We start from the raw sequence: 22,221 nt of genomic DNA, 5'->3' as shown, positions 1-22,221 counted from the left end.
CTCAGCTACAAAGCGTTATTAGGGAATATTTGGATTTGGATTTACACTGTATTTTATTGTGCTTACAACAAGCGCACGCCACGTCACTTACAGTCTCGCCACAGTCGTTTGTTGTGACCACTCGCATGGCAAGCATGCAGGGTGGAAGTAGTGGAAACGTAGAACACAATGTGAAACACAACAATGCCTGGAACAACGCAAGGACACGTGAAATGAGACTTATGTGAATAAGTCCACTGCCGTGGTGCATTCTGGGACACTTTCCAACACGCCTTCTCCCTGGGTGCTCTTTCTTAGTCTTGTTGTCTGTGATGGTTTTCGTCTTGATTTTTATTTTTTGCTACTTTTGTCCACAACTCTACATTAAGGGCCCTATTTTAACGATCTAAGCGCATGGCGCAGGTGCGTTTAGGGCGTGTCCAAATCCACTTTTGCTAGTTTGACGGCAAAAAAAAGGGTGCGTGCGCCGGGCGCATGGTTCTAAAGGGTTGTACTTAGTGTCTTCATTAATTCATAGGCGTGTTTTGGGCGTAACATGCAATAAACCAATCAGAGAGTCATCTCCCATTCCTTTTAAAAGCCAGGCGTGTTTGTACCTTGGCACATTGATATTATGATGGCGGATTTGCACCGTAATATTTTTATTTGTAATATTTTGCATGTTTGTGTGCTGCTGCGCTTCCCTGTGTGTGTGTGTGTGCCAAGCATAGTGTGCGCGCGCTGTGCATAAGCCTAGGCGCATTTTACTAATTTGCTGTATATGCTTTACTAATATGCTGTCAATATGCTGCACTACTGACTTTAGACCAGGTTTTTGTTGGTCAATGGCGCGATCACTTCCCACTGTCTCAAGATAGCAATATGCCAAGAATGCACCTGAACACACCTCCCTGTAAGACCAGCACGCCCATGGGCGCACAAAATGGGCGTAGGTGCATTTGCTATTTAAATCACGTGGGCGCTGGACAGGAAATTGACAACTGCGTCGGTCTTAAACTAGCAAAGACACTTGCGTCGGGCTTTGCTTTGCGTTGCGCCGGGTGCAAGATCGGGCCCTAAAGCTATTTGGACTTTTAAAGGGATGTGGTTGACCATATTTGGCATTCTGTGTAGGTTTCTGTATGTAAATGAGCCTGAACGTGCATGAGTAGATAGATACAGAACAGGTGAGAGTTGTCACTGTTCAAGTTGTGCGAATGCTGATAAATTTGTACTGACAGTTCCTACACACACACACACACACACACACACACACACACACACACACTCTTAGAACTTGTTCTACACATGCTTCGATAAATAATAATGTGACTGAATGAATAATAATAAATATGGGGCCAGGTCAGTATCATAATGAATGAATGCACAGAGAAGGATTCACAATTGTATTTTGGTATTTATATATAAATGACTCCCTACACAAATATATTTTTCAATGCACACAGAAATAGTTATCGTTGTACATAAATGTAAAAGAAACATCTGCCTATATATAAAAAATAAAAAAAATAAAAAGATATGGTTCACAAATGTATTTCTGATGCACACACACATATTTCTTGTTTTGGTGCAATAGAAATCCATGAATATAAGTGTTTAAAAGTATTTGCAATGTTTATCAAAAACATGCTTAGGCTGGTCACAGGTCAACCTTAACATGGCGTCTGGCAGTGGCGCTCCGGCGACAAGGGGAAGTGATAAGTGCTTTGGCGTGCATGATTAAATGTGTGTGACTTATGAATGCTTGCTATGTTAGTGATGTGACATTATGGATCTATTATGTGTGGAATGGAACACTAGCGTTAGCTAACAAGTTAACTATATAATGCTAACAACCTACTGTAGGGTCATAAGCTAACTTACGGCCATAATAACCTCAGACAACATAACTTTACCGGTAACTTACTTGCAAAGATCTTACCTGTTTTAACATGGGCAATAAAATAGGTCAAGGTCAAAGTAGTCTGAGGGGCAATTTGGCAACACATCCAATCATTACAAAAACAATAATACAGTAAGGATTAATCATTGAGAGCACGTATAGCAGCAGCAAAGAATGAGTTTTTTATGATCTGTTAGTCCTGCATCTGAGAAGGCAGACGGGAGCAACTGAAACGCCTGTGACAGAGGGCGATTATGATCTGCCAAGACTGACTCTGCCTTCTTAAAAACTCTCACTTTAAATACATTGGAGAGATTGGTCAGAGTAGTAGCTGCAATGTTCCCACACACTTTCACAATCCCTTGAAGTTTTTTTTTTTTTTTAGTATTTAGTTCAGTAAACCGTACCAAAGGTCGATTTGTCGTCCAACACAGTCCCTAAGTATTTATGAGTCTGACAGTAGGATTTATTCCTAGAATCTACTGCCATCTCTGTGGTTTTTGCCGCATTTATGGTTAATAGGCTGTGTTACTACCAAACCATAATTTGTAAATACGTACCCTGTTCGCGAGATCGGCCTGCACACATTGGCCTTCATGCTTGCATTCATTCATTATGATACTGGTCGGACTGCATGAATAAAAAAGCTTTAAAAAAGGAGGCAAAACTCCATTCTGCAAATAAAGAGGAGGGTGAACTGACTTGAGGCGGGTGGATCCTTTACTAGGTCTCTGGCTGTAATCACTCAAAAGTCAGTGCTGCTGTATTACTGTATATGTATCACTGACTACAACTACAGCATACACTGTCAATATGTCTCCACCACAAGGACATTTTCCCATTTTAAAGTGGGAGAAAAAAAATAATTTTTGATTCAGTTATGACCAATCAAGCGAACACATACACACAACGAGGGAGGAAACTAAAGACGAGCACACAAAAACAGCAAACAACAAGTGAGCCAGCCGCACTCGCACTCTGAAGAAACCACATACAGAGCTTGTGACAAAAGGAAAGTCACACACTTTGAACAGCGAGCCTGACAGCGGCTCAAAGGCCGAGTGACAGGCCTTTTTGGGCTTTTTCTTCTTTCCATCACCTACAGTCTTTCTCTGAGATGAAACTGTTTACGAACACTTATTCATACTCATGTTAAGACTGCTAACACATTAGGCACTACATCACAGAGTGTGATACAGGATTTATGAACAGAACACAGACAGCTCCGCTTCTCTTTTTCGTCTGTCTCTCTTTCCGTGTCCCCTGGTTTGCTCTCGGTAGGCTGTCTTCAGATGGGACTCGGGAGAGTGAGAGGGAGAGAAAAAAGGAGGGAGAGATGTGGGTGGTAAAAGTGGGTCATATGCTCAGAGAGAAAGAAAGAGGGGGAGACGGCGGGCGATGAGGGAGAGAGATACTGAGAGAGAATGACAGTAACAGGGGAAGATGGGGTGACAGAGAGAGGTAGAGAGACGCAAACATGGTGAGGGAGAGAGCGAGAGAGAGGGGGGAGGTCGAATTCCCTTGTTCAGAAGGAGTGGATCAGTCACAGGCCTCTTTCCTTTTATCTGATCTCAGCGGACCACAAAACCTGGGACACAAACACACACGCACACACACACAATAACAGTACACAACACAGCGACGCAAGCAAACACACACACATTCATACACACAAAACCAACATCAACGCACAGTACACATACCACAGATGAAGAAACGACACACACACACACACACAAAGTATGTCTATATGTTCATCTGCTCACACACAACCCTGCCAGACAAACTTAATAAATCCATTACCATGTAGATTCAACAGCAACAAAGAGAGGAATGTGGCAAATGAGATTCAATAACGGCAAACCAACTGCGCGCACACACACACACACAGACAAACGGATGCATACATCTAGACACAATAACACACACGCACATTTTGAACCCACATGAGAGCCAGTGTAAGTAGGCCCTGCTCCAGCCTCCCTCCCCTGTGGAGATACAAAAAGGATGGATGGATCCCATCTTGTGTGTGTTCCTTTGTGTGCCAGTGTGTGTGCTTTATGCCATCACCTCATCTCCTGGGCTTTCTGCTACCACCATATTCATCTGCGGCCCTCATAAGGATAATCACACACACACACACACACACACACACACACACACACACACACACACACACACACAGCTCCTCTCTTGCGTTGGACAAGGTCAACAGCAATATCCTGCCTAGAAGGCTCGCCTAAAGCCATAAATGCACTGTATGTGTATGTGTAAAGTGTGTGTACAGTGCATGTGTGCTGGTCAATATGTGTGCACATTCTTCACGTGTATGTGTGCTGTGCTTGATTACTTTTGCCTGCATGAGTGCGGACAACAGAAAACAGGAAAAAATATAGATAAAAAAAAAAAAGCATTACACATACACACAATGTAGTGAAATTCAATTACTGCATTTAACCCATCCTAAGTAGTAGGAGCAGTGGACAGCTATACATACAGCATCCTGGGAGCAACTTGGCATTCAATGTCTTGCTCAGGGACACTTTGACATGTGGCTGAAGGAGCCTGGGAATAAACCGCCAATCTTGTGGTTGAGGGGGAGACCGTTCTACCTCGGAGCCACAAGCCACCAGATCACACAGATCATATTCATCCATTTAGGTAAACCATCTCCCTTGAACACAAACCCACTCAGTTATTTAAACCAAGCTTCTGAAATCACACGTTGGTAAATCCTCACTAGTTACTAAAAAGTGCATTCAAGTAATAAAGCGTAAACATTTTGATTTCAATAAATGTTTGATATCCACAACCGGGACAATGAAAGTGACTCACTTTAGAGCCAGGTCATAATGGCCATTAAACCGTGGCCACTGGAAATTCTGGATTCTGACTTGAAGGTGTGGACTCACGTTTAAGTACCCGGACAGTTTAAGAGGACAGCAATGACGCAGGTGTGTGATCGCAGTTCTTCATGAATGTGCCAGTAATAATCTGTAGGTGAAGACAGCAACGTGTTTGATATTTGCAAGAATCTGGATGTCTAAACCTGCTGATCACAGGAAGAGGAAAGAGAGAACTTTTGAAGCTGTAGCCTGTGGCTCTGAAGGACAGCTACAGGGGCGAAGGAGAGAGAGAATGGGAACAAAACACAACATTTAGAGATGTGGGCAAGTTGCAGCTAAGAGAGCTTGAGTGAAAGAGAGACAATAGGCTCGTTCGAGATGAGCCAGGTCTGCACAGAGTCGATCACCGGCGATCGCCGCCCGATACATGCCGGTTAGATATGTGTCCGTCTTGATCCCGACTTGCTCTGACGTCATGCACACGTGGGCAACGATAACCTCACGAGATCAAGGCGGCCGCAGGTTTGAGATGCAGGCAGTTGCTTTTCACCGACTGCAAGACCCAGGGGGACCCAGGGCATGCTGGGAGACGCCGGCCTCTCAGCTGATCTAACAGCCGATTGGTTCAGAATCGACTCAAATTGATGACGTTTTATATAAACTTATTGATTTTGATTTGGATTTTAACTGCTATTTGTCTGATTTAAAGGCTTAGTCTGTACAGAACACGTGTGGCTGATAGTTATGTTTAGAAGTCAGAGAGACTAAATCTGTTCACATTACGGATCATCTACAGTGTGTTGTTAATTCAAATCAGCAACAGATCACATGTAGAGCATTTTGACAGCTACTCTGTCTTAATAAAAACAACTGGAGACTGTGTAGGAGCCGATATATGGGTCTGAAAACATTTTATGAAATCGGAATCGGACCTAACAGGATGTGAGTGTTCATGCGACTTCCTGTTCAGCCTGAAGGCTGCTGGAAACGGCTGAAAATTGTCCGACTTCACCGCGGCATTTTGTCTCCGCCCCCGGCTGCTGCCGCCTGCTCTTGTCCACTTCACAGGCGAGGACGCAGTTCATCTCAAACGAGCCTAGTGATAGAGCTTACATATATGTATGTATGTGTGTAGAAATTTTAAAAAAAATTTTGATTAGAGAAAAAATAGACATTTTATGTTTATAGAAAGAGTGTGTTATTTATCAATGTAAATGTAAAGATGGACCAGGTCAGCACTGTACTTGAAGGGCCACAAACATGATGAAGTAATGAAGAAGTTCCATCTACTGATTTTGCTGACTCTGCTTAAGTACTCTCTGGCCCACTCGAATGCATGCACACATGCACGCACACACGCACGCACACACACTAAAGCCCAGTGGAGCCCATGTGACAACACCATGTGCTCAAATGGTTTGTGACCCCTGGGGTCTCATTTATAAACGTGGGAAGTGGCGTACGCACATTTTCAGCCCTGTTTTGTGCGTACGCCACTTCCCACGCAAAGGTTGGGATTTATAAAAAACAAACTTGACGGGAGAATGTGCGGTCCTCCACGCAAACTCTGACCCATGCGTACACACATTTTGGAGACAAAATAGGAATTGGCGACGCACGATGGTGAGGTGGTGAACTGAAGTCAGACTGCAGAGAGTAAATGGGAATGACTATAAAAGTAAAAAAAATAAAAAAATATTGATGCCTCGCACATTTTTTTCACTACATATCATCCACGTTACCATGAAAATTAAATCCAGCAGTGTTATTTGCGCTTGTACTGAGTGATAACTGTTCCATAAACACCTCCAACTCAAATCTTAAATTTTAAAAAAATTCTTAATATTTAATCGACGCTGTCTCGCCGTCACAGTCTGCTATGGAGCGCAGGAGGAGGAGATGGCCCCACTGCATGGAATACAGGATAACATCAAATACCCAGCATTAGATAACAGCAGAACACAGTGTAAATAACTAAATATGTCTTTAAAACTGTGCATATATCATCAAATGTCAAAGTCTGAAAATACAGCTGTTAAGCTCTCGTGCAATCGTTACCCTTAATGTCCTTGTTATCAGTCCGAACTTTAATACTGTTCATAACAAAACCTGGGGGGAAATACCACTAGTTGATGCTGTGTTGGAAAGGTGTTAACAATCACAAATTGTTGTAAACCTATAAATACTGCGGTGAACCCGTGCGTGCTGCATGATGGCACTGCTGGCCCTGCAGGAGGACTAACCCCAATGGAAGAATCAGGAGAAAAAGAGACTTCAGGGACCATGACGATGACTTGCTAATATGCCGATTTAGATTCCCTTAAGCTGAGCTCTTGGATCTATGCACTGAATTGGGTCCAGTAGAGAGGGCAATGTGCCGGAACCGTGCCATCCAGGTCCAAATAGGCTACGGCTGTTTCCAGAGAGAAATGGCAGACAGCTAAGTGTTGTTTTTTATAAATATTATATATAATCTTCAACTTTATCACTAAGGCTTGTTTGGATATAATATATAGTTCTGTTAAATCTTATCATATAGGTCTGGTATATCGAAGCTGTCCCCGAGTGCCGTAATGCCTGCCGTTTTGGACTTATTAATATATGTAGTCTATAGATCCGGGTTCTATACACTGTGCAAGAACAGGCCAAAATTATAATTCAATTTGCAGCAATTCCTGAATGTCTGAGAAGTTCTTTGCTTTTTCTCCGCCAGTCATCATGATACAGTGTAACAACTGCCAGTGTCATTCATACACTGATCAGCATTCATGAGGTGCTTTGGATTGACTATTTATGGTTAAAAATGGGCGTGTACAGGGCGGGATAAGAGGCTGATTCACGTACACACACTTGTAGGTAATCTGTGATTTATAAAGGGAACATTGCTTACAGGTGTGCGTACACACGGTTTTATAAATCAGACTTTTTTTCGGCGTACGCCATTTTGGGCTTTTGGGCGTACGTACACTTATAGTAAGGATCATGTGTCAGATTACAAAGACAAATACAGAACACAGAAAGTACAATCATAAGAAATGTAGAAAGGCAATGAAACATTCAGACTTCGGACAGAAAATGATTTGATGAATACATTAGGACAATAGGGATGCAAAAGAAAATACAATGATGTAAAGCAGTAGGATAACATATTTAAAGACAGATATTTTATTTGACAGTATAATGTTAAATCTTGATAAAATAATTCAGATTTAAACTAAAAGTTAGAATGAATGCCGTACTAAAAAAGTGCCATGCTTCTAAGTCACTATTTTGTCCCCGATGTTAATCCCCATCTGAGCAACATTTATCCATCACGTACACTTATAGTAAGGATCCTACGCACAGTTTTATAAATGAGACCCCTGATCTTTATGACCCTGGGTCCCACAGTTCAAGGAGTCTGGTCAGGTTGTGTGTGTGTGTGTGTGTGTGTGTGTGTGTGTGTGTGAGAATGTGTCAACTGTCACATGGGAGAAGTGAGTGTTATCACAGCAGCACGTCTTACACAGACAAATGCAGGTCAGTCAGATGTCAGGGAGGAGACAGTCACTCCTCTGCAGCATGGAGCCTTCTCTGTGAGGGAAAACTCATTTCTGCAAATCAAATGTACTCTTTATTACCTGCGCCAAGGAGGTTATGTTTTCAGCCGGTTTGTCTGTGTGTTTGTTTGTTGGTTTGCGTCAGCAGGACTACAGGAAAACTACTGGCCCAATTTTCATGGAACTTTATGGAAGCCAAAGATAAACCCATTGCAGTTTGGAGCAGATCCGAATCACGGCGCACAAATATTTTTTTCAATATTGGGCATTTGTGTTGCATTCATGTGGTGTCGGAAAAATCTGAAAAATGAGATGAGGAAGCATATCGTTCTAGCCCTTATATAATGACATCATGAAAGGATAGCTAAAGGACATGTTTCATTACTGACACAACACAAGCACACCGCATCAGTCCTGAGAGAAATTATTGTTACTAATGTTACTAGGGTTGGGTACCGAACTCGGTACTTATTTTGGGTACCGACCGTATTACGTCGGTACTACCGAGGACCGAGTCACGTTAATTCAAATGGTGCTAAATTAAGCCATAACGATTCACATTACTTTACCATGTAAATTCAGTTATTGCAGTTTCACAAAGACAACCTTTTATTTTACAAACATTTCTTTCTCTGCTCAATAGATTAAATTGATCTGTTACATAGTTGTATTGCTTTGAAGATATGGTGTAGATTGTGATTTCAAAACTTAACCAATCAAAAACTTATATTCTTCACTTTTTCATGTTACTATATTGTATATAACAATGATAACCCTGACGATGACGGAGTATTAAATTATTTGTTAGCCCAACAGCATGTCTTTACAGCAGTATTGCTAACACCAACTACGGAAGCTAAAGTTACCCACTATCCATCAAGTGCATCTTGGTCTATATCCTTGACGTTCCACTTCCGGGATTGCTATATCCATTGCCTTGGGCTTCCTTTGTGTTGGCATTTTAAACTCCGGTGGATTTCTGAGGACTATGGTTAACTGCTCCTCAGATCTCTGCAGGGTAAATCCAGACAGCTAGCTAGACTATCTGTCCAATCGGAGTTTTCTGTTGCACGACTAAAACAACTTTTAAACGTACACGTTCCACCAAAGCAAGTTCCTTCGGAGCCCATTCTGCAGCGCCACCATGGCTTTTCTCCGGTGCTTAGCACCGCCCAAGACGATTGTGATTGGTTTAAAGAAATGCCAATTAACCAGAGCACGTTTTACTCCCATCCCCGAATGCTGTGTGGAGTAGCCAGACTCTCCTCCAGCGAGCTTTGGAAGACGGTCTGGCAAAGCGAGACTAGGTGCAGGTCAACTACGGATCTTCAAGGAGCCCAAAATACACAACAGAAACAAAGATTGTATTTACGTTCTTATGGTTGGGAATTAGGGAAAATAGGATATTGTTACTGCCACATCTCCCTCTTTGGGTCAGCAGCGTCTTGTCCGTTTCACCACTTCCACTTTTGGAACATTGAGGTTAATTACCATCCTCCTTGCTGCAGAAGTCATTTACTGTATTAACCAAAAGGTTGTTAGACTGCAATCGAAGAAGTTACATTTCTTGGCAGTACGCATCCAAAAGAGTGCTTCCAGAGAAGCTCCTGCGCTACAGAATGTCTATGTGTGTTTAATGGATGCAGGTTGACATATGAGCAGTCAGAGCGAGATGAGCTGAATGAGGTTGAAGATCAGTATCGCTCTTTAGATCGCTTACAGGTACCAACAACAGATCATCCAGGGTAACTCCAGACACACACTCTCTCACACACACACACACACACACACACACACGTAACCTAGAGCCTTCACACACACACACACACACACTAACAGAGAGACAAAACATACATGCTGCTCATGCGACTAGAGTTAGATGTCTCGCAAGTTGCAACAGTATACAGAAAGCAAGAGGAAGAAGAGAAATGTGAGCCAACATTTGAAGATAGGAGACGAGAGGAGAGAAAGTCGGTGGACCATGACACTTAAGACATATGGGAGGACCGAAGAGAGATGAGGGGATGAATCGAGAGTTGGTGAGAGAAATGGAGAGGCGCAGAAACAGAGGGAGAGGGAGATGTATCCAGCTGTTTGTCCATCCTAGCTTTGCTGTAATGAGCACGTTTTGGCTCTATGGAGCATCGCCAACGCCTCATCTAACGTCTCCAAACTCTAACAAGCCAAACTGCTATTTAGATTTACCTCCTACCAGTGTCGAACCGGACCCAGACAACTAAGCGCATAACAGCGTGGCGCTCCCTTAAATGGACACTTTGACATTTTGAATTTTAGCTGTTTATTTTTCTTTAACAGACACTTGTCAGCATGTGGGGAACATTTGTGCTTTTAAGTTTTCATAAAATGGCTCGGCAGCATTGTTAGCTTTGCTGAGCACATCTTCCACTTGCAGCCTGCTGTGCCCTTTGGCTGAAATGAGCGAAAGCGTATAAGTGATTTGGAGATTTACCTGGTGAAAACACAGAAATGCACACACAACCATATTCTTCGTTATGACTGCAGCTAGAAATCCAGTGACCACTAATTTCGACTGCTATTGTCCATCAATAAAAATCACAATAAAATGTTATTTAAAAATGTATTGGTACATTCCTACCACCACCACCATATTCAGTGTTATAGTGTGGACACCGTTTTGAAATTAAACCTTTATTTATCCTCGAGAGATCATTGAGGGGTGACCCTCATTTTCACTGTCATCGAGTCAGATTACAAAGACAAAAACAGAACACAAAGTACAATCATAAGAAATATAGAAAAGGCAATGAAACATTCAGACAGAAAATTATTTGATGAATACATTAGGACAATAGGGATGCAAAAGAAAATACAATTATGTAAAGCAGTAGGATAACATATTTAAAGACAGATATTTTATTTGACAATATTATGTTAAATCTTGATAAAACAATTCAGATTTAAACTAAAAGTTAGAATGAATGCCATACTAAAAAAGTGCCATGCTTCTAAGTCACTATTTTGTCCCCAATGTTAATCCCCATCTGAGCAACATTTATCCATCACTGAAGCCTCAACATGATTCCTGTGCAGCACCTTCCTTTAGAATATTTCTAAAATGTATCAACGTGACAGAGAAAGCCTCAGCCATTTTTGTAAATCCACCTGACAACGGATGTCTGTGGCCCAATCCCAAAGTCCGGACTCACAGACTCACGGACTTTGGTGCGCGTTCTCGCGAAATTCGTAAGGGCTTAGGGTTGGCCCATTGTCGAATTTCAAAGGGTGTGAGGGTTTGAGTACACACTTACCGAGCCCTTTCCGTGAGTCTGCGTCGATGCAGACTTCACCAAAGGGAATTACCCACAGTTCAAAGCGTTGTGACGTTTACTGCGGAGACCATAGGGAAATCCGGGAATTACAAAAGGTAAACAACAGCACGACACGTGACCACGGAACACAGACCAACCTGTTGTCCAGCTTGTAAAGCCGGAGTTTGAAAAAAATATTGGAATCGGGCAGCCGTCTGCTGTGCCTTGGCCGTGCGGAAAGCAACAAACTTAAAATGAAAATTCCCAAACCGGCAAGTGTCCGCAACATCTTTGTTATTAAACGTCGCCAAGGTAACATGTGATCTCGTGAAGTGCTGTCCCAATCCCATTTATACCTATCTGAGCCCATGTGGCCTCACACACTCACTTAGCACATGAGGTCAATTAAGTCTGTGAGTCTTTAGTCCTTAGTCCTCAGGGCTCACTTTGGGATTGGGCCACTGTGTCACTTGAATGTTCAGTCAAAAGCGGTTGTGTGAAGGGGACAGAGTGTCCCGTTTTGATGCTGAGGAAAACCTGACTTCGGAGTTTGTTAACCCTGAGATGAAACTCTGGGTTTTCTGGTTCAGAAAGAGAGGTAACTTCACCTCAGAGTCAGTTACTATGGTAACTGAGCCTGTGAACCTCACCTGGTCGGGAGCAGGTTTCCTTCAAGAAACCTCGAGTTTCTCTCAGTCTCCTCCCTCTGACAGAGAGCGCTTTCATTTCCTCATTCAATCATTCAGTCTGTATCAGGCACATTTTAGCATTTTAGTTTGTTATCGGCATGAATAAAAAAAAAAAAAAAAATAGTGTTGGTTTATTAACCGCGTTAGGCAGACTATAAAACTTTTTCTAAAAACATGGCATTTCCTTGTGTCGACGATCCCGTCAATGAAGAAGCTGCTTTACCTCGCAGGGTGTTGTCGGGAGATGATACTGAAGCCCCGACATTTTAATTTTCAGTTAACTTCCTATTTGTAGCAGTATGTTTTTCTTCCCAGTCTGTTATGCCTATGGTGATGCGGAGCATTTTAGTAGAGCCACTGTAGCGGCGACAGAAGAGTGTGACTCGCTCTGAAACGTGTTTTAAATGTTTTGTAGTGTTCCCTGAACACAAACCAGTAAGAGCCATTTTTAAAAAAAAATAGGAGTTCCACAGTATTGCAGGTGAATTATGTAAATGTTAATGATGGTGCTGCAGCCTCAGAATGGGATTAGTAGGCATAGTACTTTTTCGCCCGCAGTATTGCACCTAAATGAAATAGATTATAGGTTCAATACCATTTCACCAGTAATATTAGGCTATACTTATGATTAAATATGATTTACACCATATTGGAATATTTACTCTAGCAGCAATTTTCTCCCACGCAAATTCTCTCTTTTGCAGCAGCCACTGTGTTGTTTTTTTTAAACTCGCTGTATGTGCACATGAGTATTTCCGCCGACCCGTTTGTTTGTGGTTGTTACCACGGTGAATCGTAGTATCATGGCTCCATTCGTGCTGCCTTGTTATTGTGGTGGTGCACGCGCGTGAACATACTCTGAGTTGATTGACCCCAACTCATATCAGCCGTTCTGCAACCGAAAACTCAGTTTCCCATCTCAGGGTAGATCAACTCAGACATCAGGGTTAGACTCTGAGTTTGTTAAACCTCCTTCCTGAAATGGGGCCCTGCTCATTCAATCATAATGATTAAAAAAAATATAGATGACATAAACCTATATAAATATACTGTGTATATAAAAAAATAACAATTCTAACTTCCATTATGTTGTCAGACACTGAGCCTGTCAGCGGCAAAACGAGCACTTTTGTGAAGGTAAATACAAGCTGGACAATTGCCCCATTAACTAACATTGTAGCTTGTTTCGCCGCTGCCGACTGCTGGAGCAGCGTCAAAGACTGTTGTTCCGATCAGTCAATAAGACAGAAAAACATAGGGTCCAAGATGAAAAAAGGTACTTAACCTTTAAGGCGTATGAATGGTAATTGTTAATTTTGTTTAGATATGCCAAATTGTAATTATATGAGTGATTATTGGTTGGACTATATATTTTTATTATTATTTCAATTGTTGTTGGCACTTGACCCTATACACATTCATAGTAACAAAAATGACAAGGGGGGGGGGATACAGTTGGAAAAAATGTTTTATGATAATAAAGAGGCGTGGTTTACTTCATAGGCGGTGTACCTGTGTTATTACATTATCCGTCTCGCATATATAGTGATACAACCAAAAGATGTATGCTGGAATTCATTCAAAACTTTGATTTGTTTAAAAAAGTAAAAAATAAATAAATATTAATTAAATTAATAAAATTATATTGTTAATCGCAATTATTTCTGAGACAATTAATTGTATCGCAAAATTTGGAATTGTTACAGCTCTAAGTATCACACTTTGCTAGCTGACATATTTAAATAGTTTTGCAGTCGCTCATCAGGCAGGCTTCAACAGGAAATTTGCCAGTAAAGTTACACATTTTATCTTTGATTGAAAACGAAGGTGACTCCTTTACTCACAGTGTCTTAAGATAGGACTACTGACGGAAGGGTTTGTTCTGCGACGGCCTGCAGGCAGACAAAATGAAATGAAAATGAAAATAAAGTTTAAGAAAAGTCACCAGTCGGGTCAGAAGATCCTTTTCGGCTCAGTGAGTCGAGGGAGGCAGTGCCAGGGGCCAGTCGTGTGTGAACATGAACACACTCAAAAGTGCTGGAAGCGCTAACCTAGTGACACGTGTTGTGTGCCCTCATATGAACTTCACAATAATGGGGTTAAGGCGATGCAAACCTTTTTCTCTCTCATCATTCCTATTTTTAGGAAGTGTTAACAAGTGGCCAACATGGTCCGACCAGAGGCAATTAAAATGCTCAGTGAAGTGAGAAGCAGGGCAGATGGTCAGGAAAAACGTGGCACAGTCCAGCTTGATGCACAACTGGTAAGGCAGGTTGTCTTTGGCATGGTCTGAGGCACAGTGTGCCTGCCATCACCACGCTAAAACCAATGGATCTACAGCGATAAAATGCCTTCATTTATCGCATTGGTTAAACGTAGCTTTCCCTCTAACTATTCTGAGCCCACATTGGAGCGAAACCCAATGACCGTGAGTTGAGCCGTGATGACAAACGGCAGCAGAGAGTGACAGGCATGCTTGGGAATACAAGTACAGAGCAGAGGTTAAAATCCTGAAAACCTTGAGCAGATCTATATATGAAACTTGTCAGCTTTGTTACTGTTTTTGATTATTGAGAAGATAAAAGGAGGCCTGTTTACAGAGACATTCCTGAATAAAAGCTAAAATGATTTAAATTAAGCATTGCATTGATGCGGCCCTGGACGATTCTGCATCGATGCAGTGACTGATCATAATCGATTATTGCCTACTGATGTTACTTGTTGATTTTACGGTTGCTGCTTTAGATTTTTTTAAGAGCAGATACAATAAAAAGGGGAGTTCATATACACACACACAACACTATATATAAAGTTTGAATATATTGAATGAAAGTGAATACTTTGAATGAACCTTGAATATATATACTGTATATAAATGGAAGTCTGAATATATTGAATGGAAGTCTGAATATATTGAATGAATGTCTGAATACTTTGAATGAACCTTGAATATATACTGTATATAAATGGAAGTCTGAATATATTGAATGGAAGTCTGAATATATTGAATGAATGTCTGAATACTTTGAATGAACCTTGAATATATACTGTATATAAATGGAAGTCTGAATATATTGAATGAATGTCTGAATATATTGAATGAAAGTTGAAATGGAATCTGATGTCATTGTCTGCCACCATCTTGTGTTTTCATTGTGATTAATCCTAATTGAAGTGTGACACTATGAGCGAATCAGCAAGAAATCCGTCAGCAATGAAAAGATTATTAAAACACTGGTGAATGCATGTACGGGCCAAAACACTGATTATGCTAACCTTATCCAGTACCGTTCTCCAATGAAGAGATTTATTCACTTTTTATCATGAAAGTCTCTCGCTCTCTCCCTCGTTGATTTATTTCAGTAATTCCATTCAAAAAGTGAAACTTGTATAATGTATACATTCATTCCACACAGACTGATATATTTCAAGTGTTTATTTCTTTTAATGATTATAACTGACAACTAATGAAAATCCCAAATTCAGTATCTCCGAAAAATTAGAATATTACTTAAGACCAATACAAAAAAAGGATTTTTCGAAATGTTGGCCAACTGAAAAGTATGAACATGAAAAGTATGAGCATGTACAGCACTCAATACTTAGTTGGGGCTCCTTTTCCCTTAATTACTGCAGCCATGCGTCGTGGCATGGAGTGGATCAGTCTGTGGCACTGCTCAGGTGTTCGGAGAGCCCAGGTTGCTCCGATAGTGGCCTTCAGCTCTTCTGCATGTTGGGTCTGGCGTATCGCATCATCCTCTTCACAATACCCCATAGATTTTCTATAGGGTTAAGGTCAGGCAAGTTTGCTGGCCAATTAAGAACAGGGATACCATGGTCCTTAAACCAGGTACTGGTAGCTTTGGCACTGTGTGCAGGTGCTAAGTCCTGTTGGAAAATGCAATCTGCATCTGCAAGTTGGTCAGCACCAGGAAGCATGAAGTGCTCTAAAACTTCCTGGTAGATGGCTGCGTTGACCCTGGATCTCAGAAAACACAGTGGACCAACACCAGCAGATGACACGGTACCCCAAACCATCACTGACTGTGGAAACTTTAAACTGGACTTCAAGCAACGTGGATTCTGTGCCTCTCCTCTCTTCCTCCAGACTCTGGGACCTTGATTTCCAAAGGAAATGCAAAATTTACTTTCATCAGAGAACATAACTTTGGACCACTCAGCAGCAGTCCAGTCCTTTTTGTCTTTAGCCCAGGCGAGACGCTTCTGATGCTGTGTCTTGTTCAGGAGTGGCTTGACACAAGGAATGCGACAGCTGAAACCCATGTCTTGCATACGTCTGTGCGTGGTGGTTCTTGAAGCACTGACTCCAGCTGCAGTCCACTCTTTGTGAATCTCCCCCACATTTTTGAATGGGTTTTGTTTCACAATCCTCTCCAGGGTGCAGTTATCCCTATTGCTTGTACACTTTTTTCTACCACATCTTTTCCTTCCCTTCGCCTCTCTATTAATGTGCTTGGACACAGAGCTCTGTGAACAGCCAGCCTCTTTAGCAATGACCTTTTGTGTCTTGCCCTCCTTGTGCAAGGTGTCAATGGTCGTCTTTTGGACAGCTGTCAAGTCAGCAGTCTTCCCCATGATTGTGTAGCCTACAGAACTAGACTGAGGGACCATTTAAAGGCCTTTGCAAGTGTTTTGAGTTCATTAGCTGATTAGAGTGTGGCACCAGGTGTCTTCAATATTCAACCTTGTCACAATATTCTAATTTTCTGAGATACTGAATTTGGGGTTTTCATTTGTTGTCAGTTATAATCATCAGAATTAAAAGAAATAAACACTTGAAATATATCAGTCTGTGTGGAATGAATGTATACATTATACAAGTTTCACTTTTTGAATGGAATTACTGAAATAAATCAACTTTTTCATGATATTCTAAATATATGACCAGCACCTGTAAGTACACCCCTATGTTAAATTCCCATAGAGGCAGGCAGATTGTTATTTTTAAAGGCCAGTTATTTCATGGATCCAGGATACTATGCATCCTGATTAAGTTCCCTTGGCCTTTGGAATTAAAATAGCCCCCCATCATCACATACCCTTCACCATACCTAGAGACTGGCATGGTTTTATTTCAGTTAGCCTAATAGCTGGTTTGATTTGCATTGAGAGATGATCTTATGGAAAGTACCCCATGCCAATCTCTAGGTATGGTGAATGGAATGTGACGATGTGGGGCTATTTTAATGAGCTTTAACTTATGAGTGCCACTGTATGATAATATGGACGAGGTGATGTATCGCAATGTCGAATCGAAGACAGGATAATCGTGAGACCAGTGAACAGTCACACCCCTATTCTGCGCTGTCCCTTGTTTTTTGCTAATTTCTGCTATTCTTGTGGCATCTTTTTTGTTACAAGATATTTTTTGTGGCATTTTTAGGTCTTTATTTTTGACAGGACAGCTTAGACTTGAGGAGCCTCTGTATATGGGTGCACGCTCTACCAGGTGAGCTACCCAGGCCCCAGTTTCTTTGAATTTTTAAAAAGCCTTTTTAACATCAAGGCCACGGGACCACAAATGAAAAACAGCCTTTTGGCTAATTAAGGCATTTTTAACCCATGTAAAATCATGTGTTTCATTAATTTGCACTGTCCCCTTCTCAAATAAACTGAATCGAGAGAAGAAGACAATGATAGAAATCAACACAAAAGAGCTGATGGGAAAATATTTTCTGGAAGCTCCATTTATTTAACAAGACCGCAATGCACGCTACTACATGAGGCCTCAGGGTCATGATACAAAGGCAACACTTTGGTGTGATGGAGGCAGGCAATCCTGCCAACAATAACAACCGTCATTTTATTTAAGTATTTGTAGCCTGTGCACCAGTGCTCCTGAAATGTAGTCTCCAGGGTCCAGACTGCTGCTTAGTTTTTATTCTGCCAGGCAGTTTTCATTCTAGACTTCTATTCGGAGATTTATTTGGACTGGGACGCCAGGTGAATTTAAACTAGCAGGGAAAAAGGAAAATCAACAATACTCTGGACCCCCAAGGACTGGATTTGAGGATTACTGCTGTAGACTGTGTCACGGACATTGATTTTGTCCCAGGACTAAACATCTCTCTGAGCTGAAGGCAACAACTTTACTAACATCTTAAAAAAAAATAAAAAAAAATAAAAAAAAAAGTACCCAAAATCCAGGGGCATTTTAAACACATGTACACTTGACTGGGGTTGGCCTTTAAGACCTAATCTGTTTTCCAAATATCAAAAGGGATATGTGCAGCAATTCATTATTGTACTTCCATATTATTGTAGTCTTCATAAAGTCTGGGGACTTGCGAGAGACATATTCAACAGAGAATAATCAAACTGTACGCAGCAAAGGCTGAGTTATCAAGGCTTTTTAATTCCCAGTACGGGTCAAGCTCCAAAGACACGGGATCCTCCAGTTTCCATACTGCATCTCAATAGCATTGTTTCTTAGAATCTCCATACCTGAATAAATGCCCATGTGTTACAAAGATTTAAACTTGCTTCGACCCACACACTGGTTATGCTAATTTAGAGGGGGGGTTCTGAACATTGAGTGGTAGTCTACTAATGTACAGTAGGCCCAGGGTGCGATTTTCCGGAGGGGATGCGTGGGATTTCCCCCTTTCTGGTCAACATATCCCTGCCTCTGCTGAATTATATTATCCCCGGTGGGAACAAAATATACCCCCCCCCCTTAAAGTGATCAATGCTACTTCACCAATAGACCATAATAAACCTAAAATAGAAAGTATTTTAAACTAAATAAAGCGCCGAACACGTGAACAATATGGACTATTAAATCCGAGCAGCAGTTGCTGGTTGTATTTAGCCGCTACAGAGCTCCGGGGTCGCCGGCTACCGGCGGGATTATTTAGCTGCCAATAGGGGACTGTGAGCCAGCTACAGGCACCGCCAGATGACGCTCCTTTCAGGGGCCGTGGTAGTGCAGTTTTGCCAGAAAAAGTGAGCATCATGCGGTGATGACAGTTACGTTTAGGCACCAAAAACAACCAGTTAAGTTGAGGAAAATGATCGCGGTTTGGATTAAAAAACGCCCCCGAGGAACGAACGAGCGTTTCCTAGGTGAAAGTATTTTGTTTTCGCCACGAAGTGAACTCCGCTCCCCGGCGTGAAAGCGCTCCGTTTTATGTTGACACCACTATGTGCTATTTCACTTTGAGATTACTTTCCTTTGAATATTGAACTTCATAAATAAGTGTTTTGGCATAGCTGGCCGACTGGCACTATATCCATTGGCATTTTTGCATGTTTTGTTTTGCATGATCAGAACCGCCCCCCCTTCATAAATGGCACCCTGAGTAAGCCTATGTGTTTCTAGGTATGTAGACCCCAGGACAGGGAGGCTATTATTTCCTCTGGAGGTCCACTTTGAGTTAAAAGAGAAATACTGAGTGATACTCGTGCTTCAATTTCAGATTTAGTTAAGCTCAGTGTTATTAGTGTGGACATAGTCTAGCAGATATTAATAACTAAAATATATTAGGGACCAACTTGCTTTTCAGTAAGTTGCAGATTGAAAAATGTGATCCTTAGCTGTAGACAGTAAACCTTGACACTGTTGAATGCAATAATGTGCAATGGGTAAATGACAGACTGTGGCTTGTAACTGTTTTGATTAGTCATATTCAGGCTATGTTTAGACGGAAACGATCTGAAGAGAAAAATGCAAAAGTGGAGTTGCGTTCTCACTTTTTATTCCGTATTTAGACAAGACTTTTGGGGGGGGAATCTGCGTGCATATGGTGACGCAAACGTGTGTGAAATTCGATGTAGTATGCACACCAGGCGGCTAGGTGGCATTGCCACAACACCACCACCAAGGCTGCGCGCCTACGTAGAACCTTCCTTCTACTTCTCTCCTTAGTAGCGCGAAACCAAAACATGTCGAAGCAAACAACAAAAGCTGACAATTTTGTCTGGAAAGATGAGGTGGAGTTGCAGGTTTGTCTGATGATGACCGGCACAGTCGACCCCGATAAGCCACAGCACCCACGGGAGCACTACCAATATCCTGAGCCTCGCAGCCCTTCAGCCGATGCTTGAGAGCGAGAGGCAGCGGGCAGAGGAGGCTGAAGCAGACCCTTCTCTCTCTCTCTCTACAACAACCTTATCCACAATTGTCGAAATCATTCAAATATTGAGCATTTACATTGAAAATATTTTAGATAACAGGAGCCTAGAATTGGTGCAGCGTTTAAGATTTCCACTCTGGAGGGTGGTTTCACTTTTTTGCCTTTTTAAGCCTCAAAAACACCGTCGCCGTATAAACGAAAGGCACACCCGATGAAATATTTTGTCGTTTTAAACAACGAGCGTCATCGTGTAAACAGGGCCTCAGTGGTGAAAGAAGTATTCTCTACTTCTAGATCCTTTACTGAAGTAAAAGTACTATTACAGTAAAGTAAAGGTCCTGTATTAAAAGTGTTACTTAAGTAAAAGTAGCTAATGTATCAGGAAAATTAACTTAAAAGTAGGCTATTAATAGTAACAGTAGCCTACTCAATGCAGACAAATTCTCACATTTTAGAAACTGGAAACGATCAGTTCTGTCAACTATGATTAATCATCTAATCATTTCAGCTGGAATTGTAGACCATATCGTTGGTTAGTTTCATTTATAATTTGTTTTGTGTGAAAAAAAAAAAATTATATATTATATATATATATATCTCTCTCTCTCTCTCTCTCTCTCTCTCTCTCTCTCTCTCTATCTCTCATTTGTAGAATAACCAGTAACTAAAGCTGTCAGATTAATGTAGTGGAGTAAAGAGTAGGAATATTTCTCTCCAAGATGTAGTGGAGTAGAAGTAGAAAGTGGCATGAAAAGAAAAGACTCAAGTACAGGCATACAAGTGTACTTATGGTAGCCTACAGTACTTGAGTAAATGTAGCCTACTTAGTTACATTCCACCACTGGTCACATGCCATTTCTGATATCATCAAGTCCTACAGCCACAGTTCCTCCATCTTCATCATCATCATCATCATCATGTCACCCTGTAGCTTTTAGGCAGCGACAACAACAATAACAAACTACAATAAGCACGTTCTCACCGGGAGAGTAGAGCCTTGCGAGCTGTCGGGCCCCGGCGTGCTGCGGTCCCCAGCGAGGCGCCGCGCTGCGTGCAGCCGCCCCGTGCTCATTCCCGTTCGGATCCTCCTCCGCCATGGACCGGTGCCTGATGTCGGTCTCGAAGAGAAGCGACGCAGCCATAACTCCTGCCCTTACTGCTGCCGTCGCTTTGGCTTTCAGCTATAAGTCATCAATTATAGAGCTGTCTCGGTTAAGAACTGTTCGGCTGGTTTTGTTTGTGTCCCGGCCTCCGACACAAATGACTGTTGTTGTGGCTGTGTGGAGGAGGGAGGCTGAACCAACTGATGCTAGCTAGGATGTAACGTTACCGGAGCAGCCTCGTACCACCCGGAAATATACGGACCGAGCTGTTGCGGACACACAGAGCTATTTAACCGCTGTAGTCTCTGTCACGCACTGGCACTGCTGTTAGTTTGTAACGGTGAAAGACTACCTGTGTTAACAAAACGTGAAGCTTTTTGTAGCACGACTCTTACAGCACGGGTCGAGTTCAACTAACTTTATTTGTGCGTCCAGTTCAACCGTCACGTCAGCTGCAGGGACCGTCTGCATTTTGCAGTTAGGCTATGATAAAAAAGTGGAAGTGTCTACCTAAAATGTAGTTTCTGGTGTGTGTTAGTGAGAGTTATGGTCTGTTCCCCCATACACAACAATGGACCTTTTTCACAGCAGACATTTATTTTTGACTTGTTGTAATAGGAAAAGCACAGCTGAAACTGATAACCTTAACGATGGCTCAATTCCATCAAGTGTCCCAGTAAGCTATTTCAGTGAGTCAGCATGAACAATACCAGGGTCTCTCCTGAGTGGAATGCAGCCATCATTAATGGTTTTGAAGACACCTGTGCTTTACTATG

The 22,221-nt window shown here is 41.9% G+C and overlaps 1 protein-coding gene across 1 annotated transcript in view; it reads right to left on the bottom strand.

Moving 5' to 3' along the window:
• peds1a (plasmanylethanolamine desaturase 1a) overlaps positions 1-21,894 on the bottom strand; it is a 57,541-nt gene extending 35,647 nt beyond the window's left edge. Inside the window, exon 1 of the mRNA XM_078257826.1 lies at positions 21,325-21,894. Within this exon, the coding sequence (XP_078113952.1) occupies positions 21,325-21,484 (160 nt within the window). The 5' untranslated portion in view covers positions 21,485-21,894. The remainder of the gene's footprint in view (positions 1-21,324) is intronic.
• Between the last annotated feature and the right edge of the window lie 327 nt (positions 21,895-22,221).

The sequence above is a fragment of the Sander vitreus genome, chromosome 8, assembly GCF_031162955.1.
Source record: "Sander vitreus isolate 19-12246 chromosome 8, sanVit1, whole genome shotgun sequence".
Taxonomy (NCBI): domain Eukaryota; kingdom Metazoa; phylum Chordata; class Actinopteri; order Perciformes; family Percidae; genus Sander; species Sander vitreus.
This window is presented reverse-complemented; position numbering and strand designations above follow the sequence as displayed.